The 22056-nt window shown below is 41.1% G+C and overlaps 1 protein-coding gene and 1 pseudogene across 1 annotated transcript; one reads left to right on the top strand and one right to left on the bottom strand.

The window, feature by feature from the left end:
- Positions 1-7242: 7242 nt before the first annotated feature.
- LOC148932563 (uncharacterized) lies at positions 7243-7881 on the bottom strand. The gene has a single exon (XM_089065158.1). It carries the CDS (start codon positions 7879-7881, stop codon positions 7243-7245), a length of 639 nt encoding a protein of 212 aa, XP_088921284.1.
- A 9595-nt stretch (positions 7882-17476) lies between these two features.
- LOC125195548 (uncharacterized) lies at positions 17477-21734 on the top strand (annotated as a pseudogene).
- The last annotated feature ends 322 nt before the right edge of the window (positions 21735-22056 follow it).

The raw sequence follows: 22056 nt of genomic DNA, 5'->3' as shown, positions 1-22056 counted from the left end.
AAGGAAGGTATCATAAATAACGATCAAAATATGGTAAGAGTACGACATAATATCCAACACAAAATCACAAGAAAAGGGCTAAGGCCTCAAACCGAAGGCAAGGTGCAAATATCCCAAAAGAAATTCTAAAGTGTATCAAGATTCAGCGGAAGGCAACCAAGAGAAAGAATAGCTATGTATGAAGACACTACGCTTGAAGTTCAACATATCCATATTAATTAGTTATCATGCTCAACACCCGCCACCGCTCGTCATCGTTCAACCTGCACATAAGGAAAACACATGCAGGGCTGAGTATTTTGAAATACTCAGGTAGCTCATTGCCAAAACATTTTATAAGTTATGCCACCCTTACCAAGTGAACTCGAGTTTTAAGCAGTTATAAGAGAAATATCACGAGTATCACAAAATATATTTTCATAGACTGGCCAGTCAAAATAACTCCCCATTTTCCTCAACAAAACAACAATCACAATCATTCCATGGTGCGACGAAAGTGTGGCCACACTTTACGGCCACGAGACCGGCCGACAAGCAAGGACGGCTCCCGATCCCATCGTGTACACAGCCTAGTAGGGTTTGCGGCCCATACTCAGACCCGAATTCGTATAAGCATATCCATAGCTCTAGCCCAATGGAGCGAACTCACAAACTAGGCATCGGGCGCACAATATCACAATAAAACAGACATAGGCATGACATAACAGTTAAACCACCCTTATAACACCAAACAACATTTTGATAAAGTAAAAGAGAGTTTTTAGAGTAAAGCCCACCTCGACTGCTTAGTTTTCAAGTAGTTTCGCTTTTCCGTTATCCGGCTTCGCAACCAAAGGTTCACCTTTTAATCACATAGGCACATATCACAAATTAGGTTCAACACTACTCTTACTCATGCATGTCTCAATACTTTTCCCTTTCCCATCGATTCATCCTATTATTATTAATTAATCAAGATCATGCTTATCACACAAGAATATTTAGCCATCAAACACACACTACACAACACAACAACACACACACACACACACGCCACACACACACACACACATATTCCCACATCCATGTTATCCCACTTTTACTCATCCAAGATGCATGAGGGTTCGAGAAGACCGATTAATCGGTTAGAGGAAGAAGAAAAAGAAGAATAAAAAGAACTCATAAACAAAATACCTTTTTAGAGAAAAACGATCGGTAAAAACGAAGTAGAGACTTGGTTCTTCAAGATTCTTGGCGTTCAAACTCTAAATTCTTCTCAAAGGATGACAAAATATTGGTGTGTGGAAGAAGAAAAATTTGAGAGAGTGGGGGGGGGGGGGGAGAGGGTTTCGAAAATTATGGGGGCTAGGGTTGGGGTTTTGGTTCTTATTTATAGAGTCCAATGAGATCTTTAGAATATTTGGTAAGATTTTATTCTCCACAATTAAATAAATAAATATTGTGAAGTAGGTAAGAAGAATTAACAAAAATAGATCCTAGGGCAAATCTCCTAGTTTTCGAAAATTAGGCTTCTAAGATAGCCAAGATTTTGTTTTTGTATATTTTACGGAGTAGAATATAATATCACGGAGCAAAATAAAAATAAGAATTCTCCCAACTTGGGATGGAAATAGGCATCCCTATGCCTTTTTAAATAAGGCATGGATTTTTAAATATTGACTAGAATAAGTTAAGGCAAGATCCCTTGAGGTATGGAAAGATTTGGTAGAATAATTAAATTCTAGGTATGGAAGGAAATCAAATAAGGGATTAACTAAAATAAAAATAATGCTCCCTTCCTTATTTTGGTGATTTTCGAAAATCACTAGGCACAAAGGGGGTGTCGATTTTTCCTCTTTAAAATAAGGAATGATTGGGTCTTGGATTTAATTTGGATAAATATTCCAAGAATTAAATTAAATCCGGAAAAAAAGAATTCCCTCTCCAAAAGTCCAAGGGTTCGAAATTCTCAACAATTAGGTGGCTAGTATTTATGGAAATTTTCTCTAATATTCTCACTCACCCTTAAACAAATAATTCACCACATAATCTCATAATTCAATAAATCACATGCCACATCACATAGTCAACAAATTGACTTTTCAAACTTCCCGATCAAAGAAACTCATGCAATAAATTCACTCATCAAATTAATTCACATCTTCCACGTCATCAATAATAAATTCTAGGGCTCTAAAATTAGGGTTCTAAATTCCGGGATGTTACATCCTACCACACTTAAAAGAAATTTCGTCCCAAAATTTGGTACCTTTATGGAAAGAGTTCCGGTTATAGTTCCATCATCTTATCCACGAGCTCCCACGTGGCTTCCTCGGGCCCGTGGTTTCTCCATTGAATCTTTACGAAGGTAGTGGTTTTATTTCTCAAGGTTTGGACCTTTTGATCCAAGATCATCTGGGGTTGCTCCTCGTAGCTCAGATCCGGGCTTACGGCGATATCCTCGTAACGAATCACATGCTTCGGATCGAACACGTATTTTCGCAACTGCGACACATGAAAGACGTTGTGCACATTCCCAAGGCTGGGTAGCAACGCTAATCTATAAGCTACGGGTCTTACTCCTTCAAGAATTTCGTACGGCCCGATAAAATGCGGTTTCAGTTTGCCTTTGACTCCAAAACACGTTATCCCTTTCGACGGGGATACTTTGAGGAAAGCTTTATCGCCAGCATGGAACTGCAAGTCCGTCCGTCGGACATCGGCGTACGATTTCTGTCTGTCCTGAGCTTCTTTCATTCGCGCGCGGATTTGTCGAACGATTTCGACCATCTCTTCGACTGCATCGAGTCCAAGCGCTCTTCGTTCGCCAACTTCATCCCAGTAGAGCGGAAATCTACACTTTCTCCCATAAAGTGCTTCATATGGCGCCATGCCGATCGTTGCTTGAAAGCTGTTGTTGTAGGGGAACTCGATCAAAGGGAGTGCGGTCTCCCAACTTCCGCCTCGGTCGAGCACCACGGCTCTTAGCATATCCTCGAGAGTTTGTATTGTTCTTTCAGATTGTCCATCGGACTTAGGGTGAAAAGCGATGCTAAAGTTTAAGTGTGTTCCAAGCTCGCCCTGTAAACTAATCCAAAATTTCGAGGTAAACTTCGGGTCACGATCAGACGTAATCGTCACTGGGACTCCATGTAATCGCACGATCTCTTGAATGTAGATCCGAGCTAGCTTATCCGATCGATGGGTTACGGGGATTGGTATGAAATGCGCACTCTTGGTAAGTCGATCTATGATCACCCAGATCGCGGTGTTCCCTTTGAGGGTCTTTGGCAATGTATCACGAAGTCCATAGCGATGTGCTCCCATTTCCACTCGGGTATCTCAAGCGGTTGTAGCTTCCCGTACGGTCGTTGGTGTAAGGCTTTCACCTGTTGGCAGGCTAAGCAGCGCTCCACAAAAGCTGCGACATCTCTCTTCATGCCGTTCCACCAAAAGGACTTCTTCAGATCCTGGTACATCTTTGTGCTCCCGGGGTGAGCAGTGTATGGGGTTTTGTGGGCTTCGCTCATGATCTCGTTCCTAAGTCCCTCGTCGTCCGGCACGCACAGTCTCCCTTCAAAGGTGAGAGCGTTATCGGAAGCCTCGCTAAAATTTCTGGATTCACCGGTTCTTACTTTGACTCGAATCTCCTCCAATCTCATATCTAGCCGTTGTGCTGCAACGATCCTCGTCCTTAGATCAGGTTCTACTACTAACGCGGCGATTCGGCCCTTCACGGTTTCGGGTGTCCTAACTACTTCTATCCGCAACTTACTCAACTCTCGTGCTAGGCTTTCCTCTTCTGTCAGAAAAACAGCGAGTTGCGAATGGTCTCTACGGCTTAAAGCATCTGCTACTACGTTTGCCTTGCCAGGGTGGTAGTTGATGCCACAATCGTAATCCTTCACTAGCTCGAGCCATCTCCGTTGTCGCATGTTCAGGTCCTTCTGCTCGAAAAAGTACTTCAAACTCGTATGGTCCGTAAAGATTTCACACCTAACTTCGTAGAGATGGTGCCTCCAAATCTTTAGGGTATGCACTATTGCGGCTAACTCTAAATCGTGGGTGGGGTAGTTCAACTCGTGCGGTTTTAACTGTCGCGACGCGTAAGCGATCACCTTGTTGTTCTGCATCAACATGCATCCTAATCCGACCTTCGAAGCGTCGGTGTAAACTACGTAGTTCACTCCAAGCTCTGGCACAGCTAACACTGGTGCGGTGGTCAATTTCTCCTTCAAAAGTTGGAAAATCGCTTCACACTCCGGCGTCCAATTCACCTTGATTCCTTTCTTGAGCTGTTGGGTCATTGGTCTCGCTATCTTAGAGAACCCTTCTATGAACCTTCGGTAGTATCCTGCCAAACCCAGGAAACTCCGAATCTCGTTCGGCGTCGATGGCGACTTCCACTGTTGCACCGCCTCAACCTTGGCGGGGTCCACTCGGATTCCTTCTGCTGACACGATGTGTCCTAAAAAGTTGACTTCCTTCAGCCAGAATTCACACTTGCTGAATTTGGCGTACAACTTCTCCTTCCTCAACGTCTCCAGCGCGATTCGCAGGTGCTCCGCGTGCTCCTTCTCGTCCTTCGAGTAGACTAAGATATCATCTATGAATACTAAGACGAACGTATCTAGGTACGGATGGAAAACTCGGTTCATCAAGTCCATAAACACGGCTGGGGCATTCGTCAGACCGAACGGCATCACAACGAACTCATAGTGACCATATCTGGTACGGAATGCTGTTTTAGGGATATCCTCCTTTTGCACTTTCAGCTGGTGGTATCCGGACTTCAAATCCATCTTAGAGAACACTCCAGATCCTCGGAGTTGATCGAACAGGTCGTCTATCCTCGGCAAAGGGTACTTGTTCTTGAGGGTCAATTTGTTCAACTCTCTATAGTCGATACACATTCTCATTGACCCGTCTTTCTTCTTAACGAAGAGCACCGGTGCGCCCCATGGCGAAACACTGGGCCTCACGAAACCTAAATCCATGAGCTCTTGTAGCTAAATCTTTAATTCCTCTAACTCCTTAGACGCCATGCGCTACGGTGCCTTCGATACGGGTGCGGCTCCAGGTTCAAGATCAATTGTAAACTCTAACTGCCTATCTGGCGGCGGTCCAGGTAACTCCTCGGGAAAAACGTCGGGAAAATCTCGTACGACAGCAACGTCTTCAAGCCTCGCTTCCTCCTTCTCTTCTCCGTGGAGATAGACAAGGTAGGTCGGGCGTCCTTTCTTCAACATGGCGGTGGCTTGTAACGCGGAGACTATAGCGATTCGTCGGTTCATCGAGATTCCATGGTACACGGCGGGTTCCGTACCCGGGGCTTGTAGGGTTATTAGCCTCTCCTTACAGCGAATCGTCGCAAAGTTCGCGGTTAACCAATCCATTCCTAAAATTATGTCGACATCTCTCATCGCCATAACTCGCAGGTCGTGAGAAACTAACTTAAGTTCTCCTAGTATGATTTCTACGTTCAAGCAAAATCGAGAGATCTCTACCATTCCTCCTACTGGTGAGGACACCATCATCCTATGTTCAGACTTCCTAGTAGGCAAGCTTAGGGTATGCACACATAACTCAGAGATGAACGAATGAGATGCGCCCGTGTCAAATAAAACAACAATAGGGTATCGAGGATTTCGCCTATACCTGCTAGATTTCCACTCTCGGGCTTCCCTTGCTCGATCTTGGGCTGCTTCTGACTTATAGCGTACGCTCTAGCCGGGGCGGGAAGTCTTGGGCGGACAGGCTGCTGCAGCCGCAGTGGCTGTTCCCGGTTTGCTCCCGAGCCCGTAGGTGGCGCCCTCGGCTGCTGACGGAAACCCTGATGGTTCTGCCTCGACCCGTTTCCCATATTCTTGCTTGGGCACTCCCTCGAGAAATGACCGTTCCCTCCACAGTTAAAGCACCTAGTCGAGTGCGGTCCTCTACACTCCCCGAAATGGTACTTGGCGCAAACGTTACACTGGGGTGGCCTGGCACGGGGGTCGCTCCTCGGATTGAACGAAGTTTGTCCTCCTCCGTACGGCGGCCTATTCTGAGTGGGGCGGTATCGCTTGTTGTCATAGTGGGTCCTACTCTCCTCCCATCTCCTCTTATCATGGTTAGGACGTGGCGGGGGTAAAGTCATTGCGGTGTTCCCCGCGCTTCTCTCCTTCGGCATTGCTGCCTCTACATCCAGTGCAAGGGCTAACGCCTCGGCGTACGTAAGGGTTCCGCAGACTGCCAATGCCATCCTAATCTCGTGCCTAAGGCCCTCACGAAACTTATTGGCCAACTTCTCATCGGTATCGGTCTGTTCCGACGCATAGCGGGTCATGTCACAAAGTGCATGGTCATAGTCATACTCGGTCACAGACAGACGTCCTCGGGTAAGGTTGTGAAACTCGGCTGCTTTCGCCTTGCGGTAGCTCTTGGGTACGTACTTGTCGTAAACCTCAGTCTTGAATTCCTCCCAAGTCATCTCGTCTATGCGATACTGGGGCATGGTCTTTAACTTAGTATCCCACCAAAAGTCGGCGGATCCGGTCAGCTGATGCGTCACACAGATCATCTTCTCCGCATCGTTGCACACCAATGTCTTGAAGATGCGCTCTAAGGCACGTATCCAAGTTTCAGCTTTTGCAGGTTCACCCATCCCGTCGAAGGTAGGAGGCTTTTGGTCAAGGAACAGCTTCACCACTTCCCTATCTACTCGTGGAGGTGGTGGTGGTGACGGCGGCCTTGGTTGCGTCACACTTTCTTCTACCGAAGCCCGGGAGGTAGGTCCCTCGTTCCTCACGTTGCGTCTAGGCGGCATTCTGATTTATCACACTCGAGTTGTTAGCGCACTTATTTAAAACTTCAAGGTAGCGATAGGGTACTTTGAAAGAAAAGAAAAGAGAAGTTTTTTTTTTTTTTTAACTCATTCACAAGCAGGGTCTAAAGAAAGACCACACAATAGCAGTTGTAAGGAAAACAGTCGTGCAAGAGAGAACATAATAAGGTTGTACCATAAGGTGGAAAACACTTGGAAGATAATAGAACGAGCAAGTATATTCACGCAATAAGGATAGAAAAGAGTGAAGACGGCTCTTCGCCAGACAATAGAATGAAAGGTATGAATTCCCCATTAAATTTCAAAAAGGATCTCAAAAGGTCTTGGTACAATGAATGAAAAAGGAGCGGAACAATTGCGAAAGAAAGTAACAACGTAAATAGAAGTTCTAGAATTCAAAACATGGGGAAAGGAAAACAAAATCACTATCCCGAGTACTAGACATCTCCGCCCTCGTTCTCTTCGGGTTCTTCCGACTCTCCGACACTCTCCGCGTTCGAACTCTCTCCTTTCTCGAACGGTCCCATCTCCTCGTCTTTCTTCTCGTCGCTTAGGGGCGAAGGAATCGAGGTAAGCATCTCTTCGGCCTCTCTTATGATCCTTCGAGGGGCCGAAACACGCATCCTAAGTGTCCTCCTTTGGGGTACGCGAGCGACGTGCGGCTCTTCATCATCGCGATACTTCATTCGACGTGCTGCTCCTGGCGAGTACCTTTGCGTTGGCGGATGGAGTGGAGGTCCCTCAACGGCGGCAGACATGGCCGGAAGTATGACTCCTATTATGCCGACGAAGTCTCCTCGAGGCATGTACCTGGGCGGGCTAAACCAAGTGTAGGATGCTGAGGCTTGAGCGGTCCACTCGCTCCAAGGGGAAGGCAGTATGTGGATAAGTCGCATGATTCCCTCGTGATGGGTAGTCCCGTACGCGTAAGCGTCCAGCCAATGACTATAGAAATCGGTGACGAAGTTCAAGAGGAACTGGTTTCCGTCCCATTCCAGCTCTCTATAGCGCTCCACCGGAAAGTTCCTATTCTTAGCATAACGGCGACGCATAAGGGTGTGATAGGGTTGAACCATCTACATAAAGGGGAAAAAGGAACAAGTCAGCATCGTCACAAAAGGTGGAAAAGAATAGAAAGTGTGTGATTTCAAATGGTGCTGCGAAAGTGTATAAAAGTCAAAAGATGGTGGTACAAGGGTAACGTCGCGTTCAAGGTTCCCGTTCTTAAGATAGCTAATTGCGCGTTTTCCATTCGCGTTTCGTCGAATCTCCACATACTCTAACGGCCTTATACTAGTCTCCACGTTTCTATTGTTGGTACAAGCGCTGTGATCGTATAGCTAAAACATGCTAGGTTCAAAGTCCAAGTCTAAGCATCGTAACATTTCAACATAATCTCATGTAATCACATTCGCATTTCAAAATTCTAACAAGTTCTCATACAACATTCAACAATTCACCATTCAAGAAGCATCGCTTCACATTCATAATATTTCCAAACTCCTAGGAATAATCATTTAAGAAGCATCGCTTCACAAGCACAACAATATTCTCAACACTTATGGCATGATTTCTATGTTTTCAACAAATGACATTTTCCATAAAAAATTTTCCAAGTATGTTTTCAACAAATGACATTTTCCTTAAAAATTTTCCAAGAGCAAAAGTTTCAATCATAGAAATATTTGGTACCTCTTTCTTCGTGGTTGAATGAGACGAGTCGCGGTGTTGAGCCCTCCACATTTAGTTCATTTACAAAAAGATTACAAGGACAACCTAAAGTTTGAAAAGACTCTTGGGTCCAGAGCGGAAAGAACTGAGGCTCTGATACCAACTGTAACAGCCCGCCCTCCTAGGGTACAATAAATGCGGCGGCTGCTACCCGAACCGACTCTAAAGAAGTAAACATAGGCTAGGGTTTTATTAAAAGAGTGTTGGCCAAATTATTAAAGGAAACATCAGAGCATTTAAAACAACTACTTAACCTAGAAGTTTAAAAGGAGAAGGAAGGTATCATAAATAACGATCAAAATATGTTAAGAGTACGACATAATATCCAACACAAAATCACAAGAAAAGGGCTAAGGCCTCAAACCGAAGGCAAGGTGCAAATATCCCAAAAGAAATTCTAAAGTGCATCAAGATTCAGCGGAAGGCGACCAAGAGAAAGAATAGCTATGTGTGAAGACACTACGCTTGAAGTTCAACATATCCATATTAATTAGTTATCATGTTCAACACCCGCCACCGCTCGTCATCGTTCAACCTGCACATAAGGAAAACACATGCAGGGCTGAGTATTTTGAAATACTCAGGTAGCTCATTGCCAAAACATTTTATAAGTTATGCCACCCTTACCAAGTGAACTCGAGTTTTAAGCAGTTATAAGAGAAATATCACGAGTATCACAAAATATATTTTCATAGACTGGCCAGTCAAAATAACTCCCCATTTTCCTCAACAAAACAACAATCACAATCATTCCATGGTGCGACGAAAGTGTGGCCACACTTTACGCCCACGAGACCGGCCGACTAGCAAGGACGGCTCCCGATCCCATCGTGTACACAGCCTGGTAGGGTTTGTGGCCCATACTCAGACCCGAATTCGTATAAGCATATCCATAGCCCTAGCCCAATGGAGCGAACTCACAAACTAGGCATCGGGCGCACAATATCACAATAAAACAGACATAGGCATGGCATAACAGTTAAACCACCCTTATAACACCAAACAACATTTTGATAAAGTAAAAGAGAGTTTTTAGAGTAAAGCCCACCTCGACTGCTTAGTTTTCAAGTAGTTTCGCTTTTCCGTTATCCGGCTTCGCAACCAAAGGTTCACCTTTTAATCACATAGGCACATATCACAAATTAGGTTCAACACTACTCTTACTCATGCATGTCTCAATACTTTTCCCTTTCCCATCGATTCATCCTATTATTATTAATTAATCAAGATCATGCTTATCACACAAGAATATTTAGCCATCAAACACACACTACACAACACAACAACACACACACACACACGCCACACACACACACACATATTCCCACATCCATGTTATACCACTTTTACTCATCCAAGATGCATGAGGGTTCGAGAAGACCGATTAATCGGTTAGAGGAAGAAGAATAAAAAGAACTCATAAACAAAATACCTTTTTAGAGAAAAACGATCGGTAAAAACGAAGTAGAGACTTGGTTCTTCAAGATTCTTGGCGTTCAAACTCTAAATTCTTCTCAAAGGATGACAAAATATTGGTGTGTGGAAGAAGAAAAATTTGAGAGAGTGGGGGGGGGGGGGAGAGGGTTTCGAAAGATTTGGTAGAATAATTAAATTCTAGGTATGGAAGGAAATCAAATAAGGGATTAACTAAAATAAAAATAATGCTCCCTTCCTTATTTTGGTGATTTTCGAAAATCACTAGGCACAAAGGGGGTGTCGATTTTTCCTCTTTAAAATAAGGAATAATTGGGTCTTGGATTTAATTTGGATAAATATCCCAAGAATTAAATTAAATCCGGAAAAAAAGAATTCCCTCTCCAAAAGTCCAAGGGTTCGAAATTCTCAACAATTAGGTGGCTATTATTTATGGAAATTTTCTCTAATATTCTCACTCACCCTTAAACAAATAATTCACCACATAATCTCATAATTCAATAAATCACATGCCACATCACATAGTCAACAAATTGACTTTTCAAACTTCCCGATCAAAGAAACTCATGCAATAAATTCACTCATCAAATTAATTCACATCTCCCACGTCATCAATAATAAATTCTAGGGCTCTAAAATTAAGGTTCTAAATTCCGGGATGTTACAGCATCCCTGTTGTGTTTCTTTCCACATCATGGGATTCAAATCCTAAACTAAAAAGGAAAAAATATGATATCTATTATAGAATGGATGGAGTAGTATTTATATAGTTGCTTCTATAGTACTCCCTCCGTCCCATAGTAGATGTCACACTTTTCTTTTTAGTTTGTCCCACAAAAATGTCATATTTCCCCCTTTGGAAAAAGTTTCCTCTCACATCAATTATAAAATTATATTTTCTCTCACCATTTAACACACAAAACAACATCTCCTAAAATCCTGTGACATCTCCCAAGTATGCCATCTTCCTTAAGACCGAGGGAGTACATGATAACTTTAGGGTTACATATAACTAAAGCCCATGTAATTTTTTTAACATTCAGTCCATTTCTAACTTTTGGCCCGTAATCCCTCGGATCCATTAAAATAAAATATTTTCTTTTTTGGGTTATTCTTTGAAACATTTATTAAAATGGAAACAATATTATTTCTACTTTTTCATCTCATTTACTTTATCACTCTTCTTTAACTTACAAAACAACACTACACAAAATTCCGTGCAGAATAGAACAAAGGGAGTACATTGAAAAGAAACGGTACTGAGGAAAAGAGGGGAAGAGAGACTTGAGGAGAAGACCGGAAAGGTTGTTGCTGTTATATTCACTTAGTTGCCATCGTTCTCTATCTAAAATTTAGACAAGTCCCATGAAATTATACCACAACATTCCCGTTGATTAGTTTTGAGTTGAGGTCTACCAATTCATTAGCCATTTCCTCCATTCCTAATTATCAAACAAAATAAACTTTTAAAATGAAGAAGAACAAAAATGATAATTAAAATAAAAATAAAAATTAAAACTAAAATAAAAATAAAAATAAAAATAAAAATAAAATAAAATAAAATAAAATAAAGCAGTAAAATCCAAAGTAGTATTGTCTTCCTTTCTATGATATCAATCTATGCGTAAAAGTATTCCCTGGCAACAACGCCAAAAACTTGATGCTCTTTTTATTATCACTAAAAATAAATATAAAAATTAAATAAAGCAGTAAAATCCAAAGTAGTACTCCCTCCGTCCGCGAATAAAAGTATTCCTAATTACTCAGTCCGCGAATAAGAGTCTCGGTTCACTTTTACCATAAATGGTAATTGGGTCCCACATTCACCTAACTCATTTCACTCACACTTCATTTAAAACTAATATATACAAGTGGGACCCCTATTCCACTAACCTTTTTCCACCCACTTTTTTTAACATTTCTTAAAACCCGTGCCGCCAAGGAATGGGACTCCTAATGGCGGACGTTGGGAGTATTATCTTCCTTTCTATGATATCAATCTATGCGTAAAAGTATTCCCTGGCAACGACGCCAAAAACTTGATGCTCTTTTTATTAGCACTAAAAATACCTGCAAGTATATAGGGTAGATCTAGTATAGCTAAAGGTCTATCAAACACATGGAATAAATTTACAAACTATCTGCCATATAATTAGTCTCATATACTATTTGTACACACGATTGAGATTTGATTAATTTAAGAAAAACAGTAAATAAAAGCAAGTAAAGAAAGCAATTAAATGAAAACAGTGAACAGTTTCGCAGTTTGCAGTTAACTTGGTTTAAGAAAGCAAATGAGACAAGGGAATCCTAGGGTAGTGATTTCATCAACTCATTAGTAATACTAATTATTTAGTTCGATGTTCATTCGACTCAAGCTCTACTAGGAGTTATTTCTATCGTGTATCAACACTCATGTCACAAATATTGTATTTACACATAAAATATAAACCAATCAAAGTCATCACCGATCAGAGATTAACAATAATCAAAGTAATAACCAAACAGATAAATATAAACCATGGAATGATTAAAGTAAAAACGAGTTTTAAACATTAAACAAATAAAAAGAACTACATAGAGTCAATTACTTTCATCCCCTAAGATTCTATAAATTTAGCTACCTATAGATAGATGATCTAAATAAATATAAGAAAAATAAGACATGTTCAATCTAACAAAAACTAGATAAAATCCAGAAGAATTAATCTTGCTCTTGCTTGATCTCTCTTTAATTTTATGCTCTTTGTAGAAGATGGAATTTATGCTCTAAGATTGGTGAATAATATGAGTTAGGTTATGAGGTATTTATAAGCTTGAAAAAGGTTAAAAATTGGTAAAAGGTATCCTCCAAGTTATAGAAAAGATGGAAATTTCATGCTTCATTGGTTAAGGAAAAGATTTGGCTTCACAAGGGAATAGTTTCTTTCCTTCCTTGAATTTTCGCCTATATTCAGCACTTTGACTGTATTGCGCGAATTTTGTAGAATGACAATTACTTTTCCAACAGAACTCCGATTGAGATAATCAAGGTACCAATGTGAAGCTCATTCGAAGAAAAAGAGAATGGTATGTAGCACGCCTTGATCGAATCTCCGAATCGCCAAAAAATAGGTTTGAAGTGAAGCTGCCACGCGAACAGGCTTAGTGGCTGCTGGGAAATTTTCCAGCTCTCTGGACTGGTTTTCAGCGACCGCAGGCGTGCCTTTTGCTCCAGCTTCCGAATTTTGACCTTTTATGCCCTTTTTCAGTTCTATTTTGCACATTTATCACAAAACACGTCAAAATATCAAAATGGATAAAATATGCATATAATGGACATGTAATGCAACTTTGACACTCAAAACAGACCAAATAATGGTCTTAAAATAGTGCAAAATCCGAGCATATCAGAGGTAGGAACATATGTTTCTCTGAGAAGTATACACACAAAGAAAATCGTTTCTAAAGGATGTGTTCAGAGCATTGATCCAAAAAAAATGTTGGGTTTGGGGGACAAATGTTAGGATTGAATTGGTGTGATATAAATGTTAAAGTTGTGGTTGAGCCTAAGGAGCAATTGATCAGGCCTACGACCAATTTCAAGAGCTTTCCCAAACACTTGGTCATATGATTTCTTGGCCATGTTCCTTGGTATATCCTATCAGTTATTTATTACCATATAATTACCAAATACTACGTTTTAGTTTGATTCTAATTACATTTTCAACTTATATATGTAAGTGACTCCTATTGAGTATAGATAATTTCTCGATTTATATTTGGATTTCAGGTATACTATTGTTAATTAAGTAACTAAGTATATTATTTATGACCGATCTAGGTTTATGCTTTTTGTTATTTTACTTGTGCTATAATTCATTTTACGACTTACATTCTTTCACATGTTTTATTTGTGACAATATTATTTTAATTTCTAAATCTATCAGGTGTTGTATTCTTGGAAGATTTTTTATTTGAGGTTTTTATACTATATTAAACATGTAACTTTTTAGTTCATGGTAATAATTTTTGGAAGTTGATTTATATAAGGTTTTTCAGGGCATGTTGCAGAGGACTCATTCTTTCAACAAATAGAGAAGAGGCTCACATATATATAAAGAGAGAAGCAATTTACCTACAAATATGTTATGCTCTCTATATTAGATTAGACTTTATAATTTGTACTAGTGCTCACTTAGTTTAAGAAGAAAATGAATTGACATTTCATATTGTTTGGAATGCATGCTTAGAGTTTTGTGTAATATATACCATTGAATACTTTAGACTTTTATAAATTCAAATTTTATAGAGTATTTTACAAAATATGTGGGGTTAATAATAGTAGTTTATTATGCATTTTATATATTGGAAGTTCAAACTTAATTATATATCTATAGAAAGATGGAAATTTTAAGTATTTTAAGGATGAAATTATAATTCAATCATATTCAAAGGATTACTAAATAAATTATTAAAGCCCTTCTAAAGGATCTGAAGGAGTCGTACTTTGGTGACCTATCTTCAGTATCAGGAAGGGCCTTTAGTGTTTTGATTAGAGTAGGGGTCGCGAGAGAGCAGAGCATACCGCCCTGCCATAGTCACGAGTCTCTTTATATTCACGACTCTTGTAATTGGGAGGGCGATCCTCCTAGTGTTACATACGGCTAGAGGGGTTGTATTTAGACCTATTCATAGGTGGTTTTTTGTAAATTTTCACATGTGGTAAGTTAATTTATTCTCAGATGACATCTTATCACACTTTCTAGTGCCACTACAAGTCGTTTAACTTGACGTTTTTAGGTGAAGTAGCAGACATTCTATCTTTACACTAAACCTATTATTACATCTTCTGTTATTACACTTGCATTAGGTGTGATAAGTCTTTCTTGTTATTTACTAAAAGACGAGTTCTCATTGATTTTTAACTTTTAATCAATGTTGACATAACATTGAGCATACGAAATTGATTATGCACTACTTTGATTTATCAAATGGTGCAAATATTTTGTAATCCAGTAGTGGTGATCAATGTTTAGAGATATTAGTATTGTTATTGCAATGAATCATGTGTCGAGTGAGTACCAGTTTGATAATACCCTCATGAGGTGTTTGAAAAAGATTTTATTATTCAGAAGCCTGACCGATTAATGAAATTTATTCCAGAATAATAAATAAACTTTCTCACTAAACTACTCTTGGAAAAAATATTAATTAATTAAGGTGAAATAGAAGAATTAAATTAATTAATTGATATTTATACCTTAAACATAAGAAATAATTAATGAAAGAATGAAAGCCCAGATTATTCATAATTTGTGATTGGATGAACAATCAATATTGGTTTATTGTAGCAATTGATTATACTTGGACTTGTATTAAATTGAGGTTCAATTTAATTAGTAAAAGTCCAACAAGTTTGGCTCAAGTCTAACCTCCATGGATCCCTAATCTGACCCATTATAACTCTATATAAAATGAGATTAGAAAGAAGATTGTTGTCCTAATTCACTTACAATTTTTGTGGCATAGTTTCTCCTATAGTGGAAATTTTCAATTCTTTGTAGAACTGGAGATCTATCTTATTTTCAAGTCGAGTCCGTTCAATCCTGAAAAGCTTTGCCACCCAAAGGCGATTATATGAGTTCGAGATATAGATTAGAAGATTTGTGGTCATGTACGGATATCATCACGTGGATAAGACACAAGCAATCGACGATTCTTTGGAGAATCTAATCGATAATTATAAACCATAGAAAATTCATGTTTTAGTTTTTAATTCCTTTCAATTGAATTATATGTGTTCTAGCATGCAATTTATGTGTTTAACATGTGAATTATTAATCACATAATCTGTGAAATAGATCAATATGTATGATTTATTTGTGAAAATATGACTTTGGTTGTGCCAGGGACACCAAAACCCAACAGTTTATGGAGTAGATTGTTATTTATGGGCCTATATAAGATCAATTAGGTCCTGATTTTGACCCGGAATAGGCGATTCTGAACCAATAGATAATTGTTAGTCGAATTCGGCTTGGGCATCACTAGATCAAGGGATATCGATTTTTTATTTTTAATTTGACATTTTATATATTGTATACCATTACCACTATTAAAAACTTGGTGATAAACTCGTAGTTTAGCAAGTGTTTAGGATGTTTGAAAGTGCATAATTGAGTATTTTGTAGCACTTTACTTGAGTTTTCATCTATAATCCCCTATTTTAGTGTTTTGATGAGTTTGTCAAGTTTTTGTAGTCACAACAGGTGGAAACGGACGAAAATGGTACCAACACCGGAGGCCGGGCGTTTGGCCTCCCAAACCGGGCATATCCACTGTGGCCGGGCGTTTTGTGCAAAGCCGTTGTTTAAGAAGAACGCCCGGTCGGGCGTTTCTTTACTTAAAAAATGCCCGGCCGGGCGAATTGCTCGTAATTGCTGATTTTCTTCTATTTTCACCCCGGGTATAAATAGGACCTAGGGTTCGACTCTAGCAGACTTTCCACACGCCCTAGAAGCAGTTTCCACGTTTGAGAGCAGATTGAAGCGACAAAGAGTCCGATTCGTCAACAAGTTTGAAGATGAAGACGATTTGCCCATTCAATTCACCTTTGGGAGTATCTCTATTAGTTTTCCGATGTTCAATTCACTTTCTATGGATTTCTCTTGTGAATTTGCTTTGAATATGAGTAGCTAAATCATTTGTAGAGTTTTGGTGAAGACTACAATGAATAATTTTGATTAATTCAAGGACTTTTGATTACCTTTGCTCTTGTGATTTCTCTGTTTCGTTCTTGTGCCTTTTCAATTCAATTGCTTAGCTACCAATTGAGTTTGTTGATCTAGTTTTGAGTAATCGAGAGATACCTAATTAGGATTGATAAAAAAATGAACAATACCTAGATAATTTGTATTCGAGAGAAGGAATTTTAGAGTGAGGGCTTGAGCCTTTTGATTTAAGGAGTTAATTGTGATGTATTAGAAGGAGAATTCAATATTAATGATTAATCAACTGGTTAAGTACAAGAGAGAGGGCTTAGTCTAGACTAGCGGCTTTCCTAGTAATCCTAGAGACTTCAATTGGGTTATCGAAGTTGTTGAGTTGTTCACTTCGTGTTCGTTGTAGTTGGATCCAAGACTCTACCTCGTTCTCTTACTTGAAACTTGTCTTTTGTTGCGTGCTTTTATCTTGTTTATGTTTAATTGTTTTTCAAAATCAAAACCAACCTTTCCGGATTTTCTAGATAGTAATCAAAATCGGTTCGTGGTACTTGAGTTGCACAATTTGTCTTTGTGGATACGATACTCGTACTTGTTTATTGCTACACTAGCCCCGTACACTTGGGGGTAATTCTCGTGTTTAAAATAAATCGAGTCAAGTTTTTGGCGCCGTTGCCGGGGACAATTTGTGTTCTTAGCTTAATATCGTGGTAAAGATAGAGATTACTACTCTAGATTTTATTGCTTTAATTTTTATTTTTATTTTTGAGCTCTCGGATTTGTGTTGTCTTTTTCAGGTTGTATGCAAACACGCTCTAAGGGTTTACCTTTAAAGCCTATTGATCTTGAGATCGACGTATCCAACAGAAGGAGAAACGCTTTGAAGAGGCTAAACCAGCGGATCCGAGTTTCTTCTCCGGTCCAGAGACAGTCACTTTCACCAGTTCAAGAACTACTGTCACCTACTCTATCACCAGTTCACTCTCCTATTCAGTTTGAGCCACATCCTCCTTTTGTGATGGACGGAGGAAACGGGGGGAACAATAGGAATAACAATCCACCACCTCCTCTAACGAATGCTCAACTTCAAGAGCAACTCGCAGCATTGCAGAGGCGGTTAGATCAAGGGAAGAATGGGATACCAGTGCAGAATATGTTTGCCTATAATGAGGTGTCAAATCCAACAATTGTTAGCAACAACGTGGATGCTAACAACTTTGAGCTCAGGAGGGGGCTCCTGCAGATGGTAGAGAACAATGTGTTTAGAGGCCGATCCACGAAGGATCCTAACAAACATATCACCAAGTTCATCCAGATCTGCAATACGACGAAAATCAATGGAGTCCCAGATGAACAGATCAGATTAAGGGCATTTCCTTTCTCTCTAGAAGATGATGCCCGGGATTGGCTGGACAGTCTGAAGCCCAACTCCATCCGTACGTGGGATGCATTGGTGGCCAAATTCTTAGCAAAATACTACCCTCCGAGTGAAGCTTTGAATAGGCAATCGGCGATTCTAGCATTTGAGATGACTCCTCAATAAAGTATCAGAGGATCTTGGGAAAGATTCAAGAGCCTTTTGAAGCGGTGTCCTAATCATGGTTTAAATCCAACCCATCAAGTCCTCGCATTCTACAAGGGGTGTTTGCTTGATGCAAAGAGCGAGCTTAACTGGAGCGCTGGGGGATCACTAATAAAGATCGGTGAGGCGGCAGCAATGGAGGTGATTGAGAGAGTTGCCTCGAATGATGGAACTTGGACTAATGAGAGGAGCAAGGTGCACATAATAGCTTCTGCCTCAGAAGTCATTCCCGACACTAGCTTGGCGAATCAATTGGAGCTCATCCACAAGAAGTTGGATCTTATGGGAGTGGGATCATCGGTGCAAGATAACCTAGAAGGTGTAGAAGATGTCAGCTACATACACCAAGGGGGCAACAGATACTATAACAACTCCCGCCCCAATCAAGGGGGTGGAGGTTTCAACCACTTTGGGAACAAGCCACATCCCAATCTCTCCTATGGGAACCCCAACAATGCCTCTCAGCCACCTCCGGGGTTTACAGTGTCTCAAGGAATGATCAATGAGCCGCAGAAGAGGAGTTCAGAGGACATATTGAATGCCTTCATGACCCAGTCGCAGAATAATATGGAGCATTCAAACAAGAGACTCGAGAAGGTAGAGAATGATGTGCACAGCATGGCGACACATATGAAGAACTTAGAGGTGCAGATGAGTCAGATCACTCAGTCTGTGAGCGGCCAGCATAAGCCAGGGCAATTCCCAAGGCAGCCAACGATAAATCCCAAGGATTGCAAGGCGATACACTTGAGGAGTGGAGACGAGTTATGAGGGTCCTTCCATTCCAGAGACTCCATCAAAGCCTGTAGCTGAGCCAGAGAAGGAAGTAGCGACTGAAGTAGAAGAGGAGGAACTTGAGACATCATCTCCTACAGTTCACCCTGAGGTGAACACACTAGTCAAGCCAGCAGAGGTTAGAGTGCCATTCCCCCAAGTGTTGCAAAGGAAGAAAAAGAATGATCAGTTCGCCAAATTTTGGGAGATCTTCAAGAAGGTGCAGATTAACATTCCGCTGATTGAGGCACTGCAGCAGATGCCCGGATATGTCAAGTTTCTCAAGGAAGCTGTCGCCAAATAGAAAAAGTGGGAGCACCATGAGACCGTCAACTTGACGGAAAACTATAGTGCGATCCTGCAAAGGAAGCTCCCGGCCAAGATGGAGGATCCGGGAAGCATTACTATTGAGTGCACTATTGGAAACTACTTTGTGGAGAATGCCTTATGCGACCTTGGGGCTAGCATTGACCTCATGCCCTTGTCCTTCTATAACAAGATGAAGATTGGCCAGATGAAACCCACACCCATCATGTTGCAGATGGTTGACAGATCGGTGTCCCGCCCAGTGGGTGTTGTGTAGGACATATTGGTGAAAGTGAATGACTTCGTCTTCCCAGCTGACTTCGTGATATTGGACATGGAGGAAGACAAGAAGGTGCCTCTCATTTTAGGAAGACCTTTCCTAGCCACAGGGAAGGCCTTGATCGATGTTGACAATGGAGAGCTTACTTTTCGCTTCAATGGCGAGAGTGTGACTTTCTCCATCTATGGAGCCTTGAAGAGGCATTGTGTGGAACCAGGAGGAAGCCTACAACATTGCAATGTAGTGACTATAGTGGATGATTGTGTCAGAAAGATGGCCTACACCAACTCACCAGAAGATCAATTAGAGGGGTGTATCGTTAACTCTATTCATTCTTCCCATATTATTGATATTATGGACGCTAATCATGAGTTAATTGAGTTTGTAGGTGCTCAGGATTCAGGGAAGGAGATCCCAAGATCACACTGTCAACCGTTCCTACCTCTTAGGAATGAAGAAGAAGATGACAAGGATGAGGAAAAGAGCAAGAAAGTGGAGCTGAAGCCTTTTCTATCACATTTGCAGTACGCATTCCTAGGAGAAGATGACACCCTTCCGGTAATTGTATCATCATCTCTCTCCGCTTCTGAATTGGATAAACTGTTGAGAGTCCTTAGGAAATTCAAGGGAGCAATAGGGTGGTCAATCTCGGATTTGAAGGGAATAAGCCCATCACTGTGTATGCATAGGATCCATTTAGAGGATGACCATAAGCCTAAGGCCCAAAACCAAAGGCGACTTAATCCTATTATGCAAAATGTGGTAAGGAAGGAGGTGATAAAATTATTAGATGCCGGCATCATATATGCCATTTCTGATAGTGAGTGGGTGAGTCCCACCCAAGTGGTAGCAAAGAAAGGGGGTACTACTATAGTGAAGGGGGAAAACGATGAGTTGATAGCCACTAGGACGGTCACTGGGTGGAGAGTGTGTATTGACTACCGTGCCTTAAATGCCGCAACTAGAAAGGACCATTTCCCACTCCCCTTTATTGACCAAATGTTAGATAGGTTGGCCGGGCATGAGTTCTACTGTTTCTTAGATGGGTACTCGGGGTATAACCAAATCCATATAGCACCCGAAGACCAACATAAGTCAACCTTTATCTGTCCTTATGGTGTCTATGCCTATAGGAGAATGTCTTTTGGTTTGTGTAATGCTCCCGCCACGTTTCAAAGATGCATGATGTCCATATTCCATGACTTGATTGAAAATATTATGGAAGTGTTTATGGATGACTTTTCTGTATTTGGTGATTCGTTTGATAACTGCCTTGACAATTTATCTCAAGTGTTGCAGCGATGTGAGGAGACTAACCTCGTGCTCAATTGGGAGAAATGCCACTTTATGGTTAGGGATGGCGTTGTACTTGGGCACAAAATTTCTGCAGGTGGCTTGGAGGTCGATAGAGCCAAAATCGTTGCAATTGAGCAGCTGCCTCCACCCACAAATGAGAAGGCAGTAAGAAGCTTCTTGGGGCATGCCAGCTTCTATAGGAGATTTATCAGGGAATTCTCGAGAATTTCTGAACCTCTTTGCAATTTGTTAGCTAAGGATGTGAAATTTAACTTTTCCCATGATTGTTTGCAGGCTTTTGAGAAGTTGAAGGAGGTATTGGTGAGCGCTCCTATCCTTATCTCGCCGGATTGGTCTCAACCTTTCGAGATCATGTGCGATGCGAGTGACGTGGCGGTAGGCTCGTCTTTGGGACAGAAGAGGGATAAGATATTCCGGGTAATCCACTATGCAAGTTGAACTTTGGACCCTGCCCAAGTCAACTACACCACTACCGAGAAGGAGATGCTAGCAGTGGTCTACTCCTTTGATAAGTTCCGCCCCTATCTCATCGGGGCCAAGACCATCGTTTTCACCGATCATGCCGCAATCCGGCACCTCTTTGCAAAGCAGGACGCGAAGCCAAGGCTTATTAGGTGGATCTTCATCCTACAGGAGTTTGACTTGGAGATCCGAGACCGAAGAGGATGTGAAAATGCGGTGGCAGACCACTTGTCAAGGATGGAGCATATGAATGAAGAGGAGAAGTTGAAGTTAGCCATCAACGAAGAGTTTCCGGACGAGCATCTATTCTTTGTGGCTAAGGGGAAAGTGGCATGGTAAGCCAACATTGTGAACTACCACGTTGCTAAGGTGGTTTGATAAGTCGTATTCTAAGCCTTGGTTACTGGTCAGTATGTCGTGAAATGCATGTATTATCTGCAAAACAGTTGCTTAAGTGTGCAGGATTAAAGGATCCAAGTCAGTAAGAGACGATTCGGGTGACACAAGTGAAAAGGGCGCCAAAAGGGTGTGATACTGACCAGGATGCATGCCAGAGAAAAGGCTCGAGATGGAGAAGGAGGACAGCTGGGATGATCATTGACAAGGGCAAAAAGGTCAAAACGCGGGAGAAGTCTACCCTAAAAGCAAGGGCAAGCCTCCC

This window comes from Salvia hispanica, chromosome 2, assembly GCF_029641045.1.
Source record: "Salvia hispanica isolate PSC_SH4W2 chromosome 2, Shi_PSC_v1, whole genome shotgun sequence".
Taxonomy (NCBI): Eukaryota; Viridiplantae; Streptophyta; class Magnoliopsida; order Lamiales; family Lamiaceae; genus Salvia; species Salvia hispanica.
The sequence above is the reverse complement of the archived record's forward strand: the minus strand, read 5'-3'. Positions and strand labels throughout refer to the sequence as shown.

Bases quoted from the DNA above. Each gene is read 5' to 3' on its own strand.
- LOC148932563 (XM_089065158.1), bottom strand. From the start codon at position 7,881: ATGGTTCAACCCTATCACACCCTTATGCGTCGCCGTTATGCTAAGAAT.